We start from the raw sequence: 14777 nt of genomic DNA, 5'->3' as shown, positions 1-14777 counted from the left end.
AAAAAAAAACGATCCAACAACTTCTGCAGTTCAATGAGTTTAGATTACTTAAATTTAAGGTAATTATTAACATGGTTGGGTTTAAATCTACCATCTTGATACTTGTTCTCTACATTCCCCCTTTTTCTTATTTCCTGCTATCTTTTGGATTTATTATTTTTTATTATTCCATTTCCGTCTTCCTTATTGGCTCATTAGCTGTGTTGTACTATTTACAATATGCATTTTAACTTATTATTCTTAACCTTAAATAATGTAATACCATTTCATGTATAATGTAGAAATTTTACAATATATTTCAATGTCTTGTTTCCATTTTTTGTGCTATCATTGTTAGATTTTTACTTCTATATATATTATAAAACCTACAAATTTAGTATCACTATTTTTGCTTTAAATAATTATTTTTGAAGACGTTTAAAAATGAAGAAAAATCTTTTAAGTTTACCCACATATTTAACATTCCTAGTTTTTTTCATGCCTTTTCATAAACTCAAATTTTCACTTGGTATAATTTTCCTTTTACTTGAAGAACTTCATAATTTCTTATAGTCTTCTCATAATGAATTATGTCAGATTTTATTTATTACTTTTGAGGATAGTTTAATTAAGCAGAAATTTCTATGTTGACAGATTTTCTTTTTCTTTTAACATTTTAAAGATTTAATTTTATTGTTTTCTCGCTTGCATTGCTTCTAATAAGAAATCTGCTATCAACCTGATGTTTTTCCTTTGTACATTGTGTGTTTTTTCCCTTTCTAATTGCTTTTAAGATTTTTTTCCCCTTTATTGTTAATTTTCAGTATTTTGATTAAAATGTACCTTGGCGTGTGTGTGTGTGTGTGTGTGTGTGCGCGTGCATGTGTGTGCGTTTAACCTGTTTGAGATTTACTGAACTTCTTGGATTTGTGGTTTATAGTTTTTATCAATTTTAGAAAAATTTCAGCCATTTCTTAAAAAAATTTTTTTTTTCTTCTCTACCCCATTTTTCTGGAAGTCCTTACACATATTTGCTCAAGTGCTTGGTATTGTCTGCTATTTCCATCATCTCTGTTAAATTCAGCTGTAGGTTAAAATTTTTTTTTCTCCTGCTCAAAGGTTATGTTTTCTTGTTTAACATATCTGTTAATCTTTTAATGGATGATAAACATAATAAATTTAACATTGTTCATTGCTTTATATTTTTTGTCTTCCTTTAGATAAGTTGCATTTGTTCTTGCAGACAGTTAAGTGAACCATAGATCAGTTGCTCCTTTTGCGGCTTGTTTTTAGGCTTTATTAGGGCTAGACTATCCTTAGTACTATGATAATACTTTTTCGAGCATGCTGTTGAATACCAGTGTGCAGTGAGGGCTTTCCACTGTACTGGCAAGAATCTGAATCTTATTCAGCTTACAGTACTTCTGGTATTTATTTGCCCAGACTTGAGTATTACCTCATGCATTTGTGACTTAGTAGTCACCTGTAGACTCAAGGGAATACCTATACAATTTTCTGAAGCTTTTCTTTCCCATAGCATCCTGTTGTCTGATTGTCTTGCCACTTATAGCACCTCTACCTCCATGACCTGTGATCTTGTTTTTTAAGCTCAGTGATACCACAGTCATCTGATTAGGTTGCTTCTCCTTTCACTGTGGTGCAGAAAGTACCTCCATACACAACACCTGGGATATATTGTGAGGACCATCTTGTTTGTTTTTCTTCTCTCGGGGATCAAACTCCCTTACTATTTGATTTCCAATGTCTGAAAACAGTTGACCTATATCTTTTGTTTAGCTTTCTGTTATTTAAAAAAAAAATTATAAGGATATGGTAAGGTTCTAGTTACTCCATCATGGCTAGAAGCAGAAATTTAGTAACTTTTTTTTTTTACATGTTATAAAAAGAAGAAATTCTCTCAAGGTATTTGTCAAGTAGGTCAGAGATGAAATACACTTGTCTTACTGGCTTGTGTGTTTTTAAAATTAAATGTCTATGTTTTATTTATAGTAGTTGAATAAAGATATACGCTTATATATTAGAATACATAGATATAAGTATATCAGCATCACTTATATTTACAACTATTTAATGGTTGCTTAAACTTTCATTTTTCATCTAGATTTATGTATACTTTTAAAATGAATTATCTGTCACTGTTCTCTCTACACATTCAGAAGTATAACTGGTAACTGTCTTTGCAAATAGTTTTTAAAATGTATCTATAGCTATATGACGTATTTGCATTTAGTTAAATAATAGTTTTCAATGTTTAATTTTTAGTTTGCTTAAATTATATTGCTTAGTTGATTGTTTTGTTCTCTATAAGTAGACGTCAAGTTTTTCTTTTAGAATGAAGATTAGATTTTAAAAAGCTCAGGGATGATAAGCTAGTCCAATCTGATATAGACTAGACTATAAAAACAATAACGAATATTAGTACCTATACAATATTTTACATTATATGTTTGGATATTGTATTTTATTTTTAGCTTGAAATCAGGTCACTCATAGATCTGAGGAGTATGTATTTAGCGTGCAAATATAGCCAAACAAAGAAAACCAAATCTCTGCTAATATAGTAGGATCTACATGGAAATATTATATGTAGATACAGCTATATAAATCAAATGGCTAAGCAAATATCAGTGGCATTATTATTATTCTTAACTTTCCAATCATAATTTTACCTTTTCTTTATTCTTGGCATAACGGGTCATAATAGAGTTCTTCAGGGATATTTATAAATTTTCCTGTGTGACATTAAGCTTTACATAATCCCATTTTGATTAAGGTTTGTACAACCAAGTTTTTATTCAAATAAAAGATGTTATGTAGAATGTGGATATCACTTAATCTATCTACCTAATTGACTAGAGGGATTTTTTTTCTTAAAATATAAAATTCATCTACAGGATTCTTAAAGAATCAAGAGAAATACTCTAGTGCCACATTAAAAAAAAAGTAAAGAAAGAAAGGAGGAAAGAATGCAAAAAGAAAGAAAAAAGAAATAAGAATGAAAACTGCCTATAATCTCGTTTTAGGAATTAGAGTTTAGGTGTAGAGCAAGTAAAAAGCTGAGTTTTCTTTAACTTAATAATTCACATGATAAACAATGCTATATATTTCACTTAATTCTCACAAGTGGTAAAGATTCCTAAATGGTGAACAAGTTAAACTTTAGTGCATTTTAAAAATTCTTATAAATTCTAAGTTTTAAGATGCTTAAAAATGTAAAAAAACAAAAAACCAAAAAAAACCAAGTTTATATATTGTTTTCTACATAGGTGTTTAAGTAATAAAAAACAAACTTTTTCTTTTCTTTTCTTTGTTTGCTTCCTGTGGCACTAAAGTCAAAAGCCACTAAAAGTATTTACTAAGAGTTGTAATCAAGACTGGATGGGACTGTCTTTGCTCTGAGAGATTCAGTCTCTCTGGAGGGGATTTTTCTATTTTTTTCCAGTAGGCCCCACTTCCATTTCCTTCTGGATGCCATTTTACTTCTGTGTTTATAGCCAAGATTGAGCCTGATTTTGTAGACTATATTAAGAGTTATTTCACTATAATGTTATTTGCCTATACAAATGTTACTAAAATAAAAACATTAAGACATATATATTAAAAGTAAACATATATATTAAAAGTAAACCAAATAAAGTGGACAATAAATTTGTGAATCTATTTAAGTTTTCATAAATAAAGCTTATTTAAACACATTTCATTAGTCAATATGTTAAAAATCAACTCTCTGGACCTATTTTTAAATTTGTAGACAATTTAAGGATGATGCTCTGCAAAGTTATCTTTAGTGGTTCCATAGCGTGATCAAAAAAAATAAAATATTAACATTAAAACATCTTTGGTTTAATATAGATATTTTCCTATTCCAAAGAATGCACCTTATAAGTCAAACTCACTACATTACCTAATTACAAGGTAAAAGTCAGTCACTTAGGCCTGGCATAGAGTTACAGAGAAAAAAAATTGTAGTCAATGATTGATAAATATATATATACATACTTATATATTACATATGTGTGCATATTACACAGGTGTATATTATATATCACACATGTGTATATTATTTACACACATATGTAATATATAAACAGATATAAAAGATTAACTTACATTATATGTACATATATTTCCATCTATTTTTCTAGTACATCTAGTAATATAATGTAAGCTAAGCCATCCCATTCTAATCTGGCCTCAGAGCGAAATAGAAAATAACTACTTGCAATAAATTACAGATATATTTTTATAGCAGTAAAAAAATGAACTGCAAGTCTCAATTCCAGAATCCCAACACTCATGCCACTCCAGTTTTATGCTCATGGTTTCCTGAGGTCTGGAAAATCTTTGGTGTTAACCCTTCACAGAGGGAATCAAGTTTGATAGACTATGATACCCAAATATGTAATACCATTATTTCTAAAATTTTCTATAATTTTTTCTTTGCCTCACCCTAAATGTTCTGGAGATATCAATTTTGTGATATTATTTTACCCTAATAAATAGCAAAAGAGAAATCTACTTACAGCCAATCAACATGACACAAATTGAAAAGATTTTCTCCGAATTGGTGTTAGGGGACACATTCCCAAATCCTACACTGGTTAAACTGCTGAAGGTAAAATAAAGTGCTGTGACGTATTTGTCTTTAATGGATGGTCCAGAACTTGAGTCACTGTCATTGTAACGTTTTCCAATTTGTTGTCCTAAGGAATCCAACCATCCGATTTTGTCGGTCAGGTAGGGCCTTTCTACATTCCCAATTGCATACCAAATGCAAGCCAGCCAGTGAGCAATCAGGGCAAATATGCACATTAAGAGCATTAGCACAGCAGCACCATACTCTGAATATCGATCAAGTTTCCGAGCCACTCGCACAAGACGTAGGAGTCGAGCTGTCTTCAGAAGACCAATTAATGTCGTTGTCTGTGGAGGTAAATGCTCATGGTCAGAAATAGTAAACAATTCAGGGTATGTTCCTGTGAAACTAAGTAGGCAGAAACAGGTTAAAACAATGTAGTAGCAATGAGGATAACTGTATTTTTGAATTAAGCATTTTTTTTTTTAATTTGACTTCTGCTTTGGAAAATACTTTGAAAGTTTGCATTATATTAATTTGGTACCTTGGCATGAAAGACCCATGAGACAAAGAATCTGTCTATCTTGTTTTATGCTCTCACCTAGTGCCTTGTACATCATGGGTACTCAGTAAGTCACTCATTCACTAACAAACATTCCAGTGTGTTACTGGTGTGCCTAGCAAGTGCCACACACTAGGATTAGAGTGTTGCACAAACATACATGGTCACATTCTAATAGAGACGGTTACTTAGCAGTAGACGAAGTGTTTTATCTAATGAAGAGAAACAAGGTCCATTGTTTATGGGAAGAGATAAATACTTTTAAAATAAATAATAAGATCATTTTAGACTTGAGAAGTGCCATGATAATAACAAAACAAAGTGATGTGATAGAGGATGATCGGCGACATGGGTTAAAATGGGCATCACTTTAGAAATAAAGATCAAGGAAGGCCTTCCTGAGGAGCTGACCTTAGAGTTGAGAAAGAGTTGCATAATGAGAAGGAGCCAATTAAGCAGATAACTGCGAAACTTATTGGATGATTGCATGTATGCATTAGGCACTATACTTAAATGCATTGTTTTCTTCCAAAATGTGTTAAATTGATAAATTGTTTCTTGCTATCCCAATGATATTATGTATTTTGTTTTGGGGTATGATATGTGCAACTAATTACATGATTATTATTGACCAGGTATCTAACGATAGGACACTTCTATATAATAACAGAATACTTAACTGGTTGTTTGGACTGGAAATCTGAGAAGTACAAATTACAAGTTCATTTCTTAGGTTTTCTAAATAATGTCAACTATAAGTACTACATAATTCACAGGGCATATAATTATTCCATAGTTACATGGTGTTTACCAATCAATTATTGAGTCATTTTATCTGTTCATTGCTGGTGTTTATTTCACAAAGTGCATCCAAGTGGGTTAAAAACACTTATATTTTAATTAAAGAAACAATTCATGGCATAACTATCACCCTATATCTATTTATATTGACATGGTGGAAAAAGAGCACTGAATATCAAGAAAAACATTTTCATTAAAATGCTACAGTAAGTATTACATCTTTTCCCCTTGGTTATAATAGTCACAAGGGAAGGGGAGAGTCCTGAGTCTCTCCTGAATTCTTTAATTCAGTTGTTATAGGAACCCTCTCAAGGTGAGAGGGTTTGTGTAGTTGAGGTGTGCTTATCATAACTGGACTCCATTCTTTGCTTATTTTGGAATGTATGGAGAGGTGAGATGTCTCTATTTTCAATGCTAGGTTCTTATTTTTCAGGGTGCAGAAAAGAAAATATATTTTTTTGCTTTCACAAATTTAAAAGTGTATCTCTTCTCCATGAACAAACAGAGAGTTTCACTTAGCATTAGGTGGTTCCCTGGGAGAAAAGTCAACTTGCTACGATTTGTATTCTCAATATTTTAGCTTAGCAGTTATATTCCAGGACTTTAGAACAGACAAACTTATGCTTGAGTTCTGCTTCTATACCAGTGTGTCACCTAGGATAAATTACTTATTTAATCTCTAAGCATCAATTTTCAAGGTAAATGGGCATAATAAGGCTTATCTTACAAGGGTGTAGATAATACCTAATAAATGGTAGCTCTTCATGTTTTTATTTCAATATATCATACATTTTTGTTTCCATCAGTAAGTAGAAACTTTATATTGTGAAATGGGTTGATAGAACTTACACACTTTCCAAATGCATTACCTAGATATCTGGAATCCCAAATAGAGGTTTTTCAGCATTGGCCTTGCAGCCTCCACAGGAAATGGCAGAAATTTTAAAGATAAAAACTTCATCTGGATGCACTGACTGCTCATACTTTGGTAATAGGAATCACCCTGGTTCAAAACATCACCATTTCTACACTTCACAGCTTAAGTTTGTGTGTTTATTTTTCATTCCAGCCCTGTTGCCTATTTCCTCGTGTTGATAAATCAGAAATATTTGAGGATTATTACTCAAAATTTCTTGTCCTTGGAACAAAACTTCTTTCTGAATCTCAAAATAAATGAAATATAATTAAAATTCTCTAGGTATTTGGTTAATAAAGTACGATGCTTCAAAACAAATGAGCTGATTTTATGACATGTTGTGATAATAAATACTAATGACTCTTATGGCTACAAAGATGGTAGAGTTAAAATGATTTATGATAGGAAAAAGAATCAAATCTACTGTGTATGCCACCCACCTCCTTTTTGCCCTCTTTCCACAGAAACTTCTGATGTTCCATCCAGAATTATATTAAAATGAGATAAAACCTAGATGACAGTAAGTTCTCTAAGCAGATAAATAAATATACCTTATAACACACAAGTGACATCTTTTCTAGACAAAGAAAATGAAAGCTTAAAAATGTGGCACATAATGAAGTCTCAACCTAATTCCATAAACACGAGTGAATGCTGACTTTAACAGTCAAAGCCATGTACCCAAGCATAACTATGTGTACTAGTTTGACAATATGACAAATGACTTGGCCTTATTTCTATTGTTATCGAGTTGCTGCTAACACATCTGAACATTCTTTCTCAGGTACAGTTGTGTACAGCACATCTTGTAGATGTGACACTTAGGATTGCAATAACTCTTCTTTTTCTAATTTAAATATCTCTTTAAAGATTAAAGGTGTTTTGAACCAGGTTGCACGACACAGAGAAATGATAGCACAACATAGAGAAATGGTTGCACCAAAATCTCAGAGAAAGCAGATTAAAGAATAATCAGTCTCTTCTTGCTGATTTGTTGGAGACTATTTAGTTCCCATTGTTTAGTTCAATGAACTATCTGTATTTTCTGCAAGTGAAAAATGACACCAATAATTTTCTAATAATATAATTGTACCGACATCAGAATTTGGCTAAATAAAATGTTTTCAGAGTGTGTTATTATCTTGCATCATATCTAATTTCATGTACTATCCAGACATATTATGGAAATCTATTTTTTGGGGGCTTTTCATTTTTTTAAACCCATCACGATAATTTTAAAAACAGTAGATGTAGAGAATTTTCTCAGATATTATTCCTCAGCTTTTCCCGGATATTATAAAAAATGTTGTCTATTTATTGTTACTTTTGGTAGAGATTCAAAAAGCATAAAAGCTCACTAGAGGTAAATGCTATTATTATGAAAGACAAACACATCGTGATAATAAATAAGATATAGAAAGAGGTGAACCATTTTACAGTGGATTTAAGCAAGGTACTTTGTTTTGTTACCCTGCCCATGAACCATAGCAAAGGGGACACAATAAACTCTAAGTCAAGTCTCCACCTCATCGATATCTATGCCATCTCATAACTCAACTTCTTAACTGTGATCGAATGATATTTAAAACTTTTTCTGCCTGAATACCACAGTAAAGAAAGTGTACTTATTTAGACTTTTATTTTCAATGGATTTTTTCATATTTTTAAAAATATAAAATGACTGCTCCTGGAAATTGACTTATTCAAATTTCTGGGTGGCTGATAAATTCTAATCCAGTTTCGATATTTTAAAAACTTATGCACATCCATAGTTTATGAAAGCCCTAGATACTTTATTATACTGAGGTAGAAGTTAGTTTTCTATACTATGACTTTCTCAACTAAATTTTACTTAAAAGCTATATCTATACTCTAAAACAATTGCATCTTTGCAACTACATTAGGTAACAAACCCAGACACAAGAAGATTATGTGATTTTTTTTACTAGACATTTTACAGTAGATCAAGCAATAGTCTCTCCTAATACAAGTGAAATTCATTTTCAAGACCTGAAAATTGAAGAGATGTTTTCTTACCAGCATTAAACAACTCACTACTCAAAAATAAATGTTGCTAAGTTTAAGTTGAGAAAGCCTCATCAGTAAGAGAAAATCTTATGCTCAAGAATTTTCCAAAATAATTTTGAAAAATAATTCTACTTTATAGTAAGCATTCTCAAGACTCTCACATTTAAAATACTTTATTTCAGAGGTTTACTCTTTAAAATCTTTGCCTACTGTAAGTAGATAGAATTATTCTTTTATAAAAGAGGAAATGTAAGTATGCGATCTTTGGCTTCATCTACAGGTTGATAAAGTAAATTGACACTGAAATTTTCTACTTAATCCATCATTATGTCTTGTTTGTCAGGAAATATTTGGGGTATAAGAGGGCAAATGAGATCATTTAGTGACTAATAGTTTTCATAACTTCACACTAATGTTTTGGTTTATATTTCATCTCAATTGACTCTATGCTCTGGTACATGGATACACCATTCAATGAATTATTTACCAATAAAACTTAATATTAAAACTAGTTTCTAGTCTTTTGTTTAAGTCATACTATTTCAGTATTTCTAAGGACACATTCACTAATACAATCAAAGATCTACATTTTGAGTGTGTAAAAAACAGTGGTGGGGGAGATCACCTAGCTTATTTTTTCTTTATTTATCCCAAACCTCACAATTTCCTCTACTGACTGTGGCTTTTAAAGAGAAGAAGAATGCACAGCTTCCCTGGGAAATGTCACCCCAGTATTAAACTATACTGTTGAGACACTTTTACTTTTATTTTGTTTTATAATCAATATTCTATTTTGCTGCAATGTGAACTCACTTTCTCTTTCTTACAGTAACATGGAAAACTTGTCATCAAATGATTCTAAATAGTAGAATGCAAATGTTACAGTAAATAAATGATTATGGATGTTATATTTTTAAGATAGGAATTTGACTTATTTTGAGAAGTATTTAACCAAAAACTGTACTTTATGCCATCTCCAGAAAATTCTAGTCAATAGATCACGTATAAATGATGACTAAATGATCGACAATGCAAAATAATTTTTTTTGATGGAATGTTCTTATCTCTTACTTGATGTTCCACAAATTTTTGGAGGCATGACCAATAGCCTCAAATATAAGCCAATGCAAACCTCTGCCATAACTCCCAAGAAATAGCTAAAGAGAGACACAGTTAATGTGTAGACACATATTTACAATCAGGTCTTCAAAATATGCTTTGTTATTTAAATTTGAACATGAGTATGTCTGATGTTTTAGAAATTCACTTGTAATAAACTAATGACAACTATTGTAGAGATCAGGTTCAGAGAGAATGCTGACAAGATGATCAAAGTTTTTACACGAGTGCCTGCTGTTTTTCTTTGTATCCATTTCATGATTCATCAATCAGACTAATGAAGTAAACATCGATGTGAGCAGAAACTCCTCTTTCCTATTAAAACTTTCCCTCAAAGAGCACTGTATTTATTTAGGTTTAAAAGGTCTTACCTGCATTCATGATTCATGAAAAATAACGGGTAAGTGTGAAAGAAGAGAGGTCAACGAAGCAAGTAATTAATTAAAGAATACCAATTTTCAGGGGTGGAAGAGGTTAATGAAGCATTTAACTAAACAGAATGCTCTAGATTCTAACTGTTTATATCTCTGAAAGTAAGATTTGCCACACATAAGTAAACTATAGGAAAATTTGAGGCGGATAATGAAAAGTTGACTTCCTGGAGACTAAGCCAGTATTGTTCCTTTGCATCAATGATATGAAGATAATTTGTTATGGATGACATGCTGTTTGATGATGCAAAAATTAAGAAATATATAAAGAATCTTTTTCTTAGTCTATCTGGATGACATTAACATCAGAAAGATAATGACATAGGCAAGGCCAGTTATTGCCGGTATTCATTTTCTTCAACATGTTTTTTAACATTATAGAAGAGCCTTTAGTTATTCACAGGTGATTTGTATTTTAGACTAAAATTTTTAAATGATTATTTTGAAAATATGAGCAATTCTGCTCATATAGCTGCTTTAGTAAAAATGTATATGCCAAGCTATCCTCAGCATTGTTAACATATATGTTTTATAGATAAAATAATTTCCAAAATTTGAATAGTTTTTCTTCCCCAGGGTTGAATGTAAATAAAATTAAAATGTTATGGTAGCTTACAATTTAGGGAAATTGTCAAGGAAGACATTAATATTTAATTGACATTGACGCAATTTCTCTAAGGTCATCCATGATGCTATGATGCCTAGAAAAAAATTAATAACTCAGTTAAAATTAAGCAATTAAGAAATCATGACCGATCTTACATTTAGTTGAAAACCACTCCTTCATTTATTTATTTATATACTTATTTTGTAGGAATATTCACTTTTGAGCATATGAAAGCTTTCTCCTGGACTTCTCCTTTGTCCCAGGTAAGACCACTGAATCTGGTATATCTAAACAGTAGAATCATTCCTGCAACTTTAAAAAATTTGAGTTTCAAGGCTTTACTTTCGACCTACTGAATATAAATCTCCAAATTGTTTTATAATTTCCACACGGAAATTGGTGCACGGTCCTGCTTAGAAGCACTGATCCAAACAAAGCAGGGCATGATCATATCTAATTTTTAATTTAATGCATTTCATTTCTTTTTCTTATACTCACATATATATCTTTCTAGTTCATGTGGTGCCCTATGTGCTATCTGTACTGGAATGGCTAATAAGCACCTAAAACTTAACATGGTCCAAACAAAATTTCTCCCCTAAAATGCATCTTCTTCTTTCCAGGTTATTCTCACCTGGATAAATGTGTGACAATCTGCCCTGCCCTGCCCAAATGTTTCAAACAAGAAGAAACAAAACAATAATATCTTTGAAGCATCGTTAATTCTGCTTTTCTCTTTCTCCTCGAACAATATTTAATCCATCAACACTTTCTCCTCTAATATATTCTAAATGTATCTACTACTCACTTCTCTTGCCACCATATAGTCCAAACCGTTGTTGTTTGTCCCTCCTACATTGTAGCAAAAGCTTAAAAGCTCAAAAGTGGGTCCCTTGCTTCTACCCTGACTAAATTGTTGGCAGACATTGGTCATGATTAATATGGTAACATGTAAGTTTTTAAAGGAGGACTATATTAAGAAAAAGGGACTTTCATCTGAAAGTCCAGAAAGAATCCAGAAAGAAGAAGAGAAGTAACCTTTGGCAAACAATGACTACATGCCTATTCTGTTTTAAAAGTTAAAAGAATTTACCTATCACCAGTTTACAGAAACGAAATAAAGTCATAAACAAGTTAAATATCTTGCCAAAATACAGCAAGTAAGTGGCACAGAGGAGAATCAAAGCCAAGTCTGTCTGACTGCAAAGCCAGAATCCTTCACATATCATATTACATCTTAAAAGAGTGAGGAGTGGCTTTGGGAACCTGGGAAATCCATGAAATCATATAGAAGTGGAGGACTGGCACTGTTTTCTCACAGGCAAACTTCATGTTTTCCTTAATGCTACATGAGAAAAGTAACCCAACACCATTTTTCCCAAGACTATTTCAACCTTTACCAATGTGAATCACAAATTTTCTCATTTCAGCTCCTTACGAGGCCCGGTTGAAACAGTGATTTTTCTGAATTACGTATTTTTAGTAAATTTTATTATTTCAAATGATATAGTAACTGATATTAAACTAATTAAGTACTGCATCCTAGAAGTTCTACCTTAATGGTTATAATCAGCATATTCAAATATGCTCTGGTTTGTTATTGATTAAATATCATCAATTGATCAACTTTCTCTAACAATCTTATTTGTCTATTTATTTGTTTAACCATTCTTTCATTTTACTAAACTGAAATTTAACTCAGTGTATATATTTTATATTTTGAAAGAGTGAGGTTTTACTTTATTGTTTATTAATAAGTACTTATTTGGTGTAATTACATGGATTATCCATTTTAAGAAACTCATAGAGATAAATATAGATAAAGAAGTATTTCACTTTCTTATTTTTAGTTAAAAAGTTAGGAGTATCTAACATTAAAAGTTCAACTAGTTTAACAGCAGTTGAAGTCCTCCCCACCCCCATAAGAGTTTCACATTTATTACCTCTTAGGGTCTCAAATTAAAACAAAACAGAACAAAACAAAACAAAACAAAACTTAAGAGGTGAAGTAATATCATCATCCTTATAAATGAGGAGAGTCGAGCTTGAGATTTTGTCTAAGGTTTGCAGAATCCAGAAAGAATGTTCCATTGTCCTGCTCTTAACTGAACCACAGTTTAAAGGGTGCATTCTGTATGAAAGCATTTACTTCTAAGCCTGCTTGACAGAGGAGGATTCTCTTGTATGGAGGCCTGAATAGGTCAGGAAGCTACCATCTGCAGAGGAGATTTTTGATATCCACTCTCTTCTTGGGGGGGGAAAAAAAAAGATGCCGAGGGGCTCAGAGGGGTAAAAAAGAAAAGATATTTAATTGTTAAAATTCCGCATATCGAAGTTATCTTTCTCAACTAACTCCCTTAGACCTACTTTCACACCTTCTGTAAATTTTTCCATTATAGAATTCGAGAGTCTATGGTCATGCTACCCTGAACACGTCTGATATCGACTGATCTCAGAAGCTAAGCAGGGTCAGGCCTGGTTAATACTCCGATGGGAGAACACCTAGGAAGACCAGATGCTGTAAGTGTAAAAAAAACAAAAAAAAACCCCCAAAAAAACAACTAGAATTTAGGAAACTTATTTACAATAAAAATTAGTGGTAATTAAAGGGAGGAGACTTTAGGAGAACTTAATTTCTTTTGGATCAAAGAACTCTGAGAATCTGATTAAAGTTACTCTCTATCAAGAAAATGCACTTTACATATCTCTGTCAGATTTTCTTAAAGTCTCCAGCTTTATAAGGTAATTGGAACACAATAACTTTTTTATAACCTAGATGTTATTTAAGAGAAATAGTTTTGAACAAAACATTTCAGAAGATGCCTCTTCCACATAATTTGAACATAAAACAAGTTCCTGTTGTTTCAAACCACAATTTTGAATTAAGAAAGAAGCACCTTCATCTTTGACAGTTTTATATGCACAAAGTTAGTATGTAGTGATTTTTTATCCTGGGAATGTGCTATAGAAGAATTTTCTCAAAGTTTAATTTTTGGTTAAAGAACAAGTAGTCTTTGGAATCTCTTAGCAAAAATACAAAGAATTGTGAATTATTTGCAATGGCAAATGGTTTCATTTCATTTTATAACATTTCCAACTAAACATGAATTTCATCTGTGAGATATACAAAGTTTGTAAAGCAACTGCTTTTTTTTTTTTGCAGTTTAAATAAAGTCACTTTTAAAATTGCAATATTTTAGAAAATAAGATTCTTAAGCAGCTCTTACCTCATCAGAACCAGATCCAAAAATTAGCAAGTCAAAAGGAATTGCTGCAACCATGTCAATCAGGAACCAGCCTTTGAAGTAGTGTATTGCTATTTTGGCAGGATCACTTACCACTTCCTCATTTTGATTTACATATGTTGTTCTGAAGTTTATTAGAATATCTATAATAAACATAATATCCACAATCAAGTCTACTACATTCAAAGGGCTACAAGAATAGCCACATTCTCTTCTTTTCTGTTCTTCTCTGTCATTGAGGAGAAAGGCGGCAGAGTAGGGAGTGAATATAGCAGTGTATATGACCAACAGTAAAATAAGCCAATCCCAGACTGCTTTGAAAGGACTGTAGTGCAATATTGTAAACTTGTTGATGCGTGGCGTCTGCAGTTTATATTCTGGCAGGACATCTGCTCCTAAAGAGAGAACCTGAATGTAGAAAAGAAAATCATACACTATATAAAAATGTCATTATTAAATCCCCAAACCTATAAAAACATTAAGATAGTTATA

At 31.7% G+C, this 14777-nt stretch overlaps 1 protein-coding gene across 1 annotated transcript in view; it reads right to left on the bottom strand.

The window, feature by feature from the left end:
* The window catches only part of KCNH7 (potassium voltage-gated channel subfamily H member 7), a 415423-nt gene that overhangs the window by 49525 nt on the left and 351121 nt on the right, over positions 1–14777 (bottom strand). The window contains exon 8 of the mRNA XM_011358452.1: positions 4524–4923. Coding sequence (XP_011356754.1) covers positions 4524–4923 — 400 coding nt within the window. The remainder of the gene's footprint in view (positions 1–4523; positions 4924–14777) is intronic.

This window comes from Pteropus vampyrus, unplaced genomic scaffold (assembly GCF_000151845.1).
Source record: "Pteropus vampyrus isolate Shadow unplaced genomic scaffold, Pvam_2.0 Scaffold2, whole genome shotgun sequence".
NCBI lineage: Eukaryota > Metazoa > Chordata > Mammalia > Chiroptera > Pteropodidae > Pteropus > Pteropus vampyrus.
Note: the sequence above shows the minus strand (reverse complement) of the source record. Positions and strands in the feature narration are given on the sequence as shown.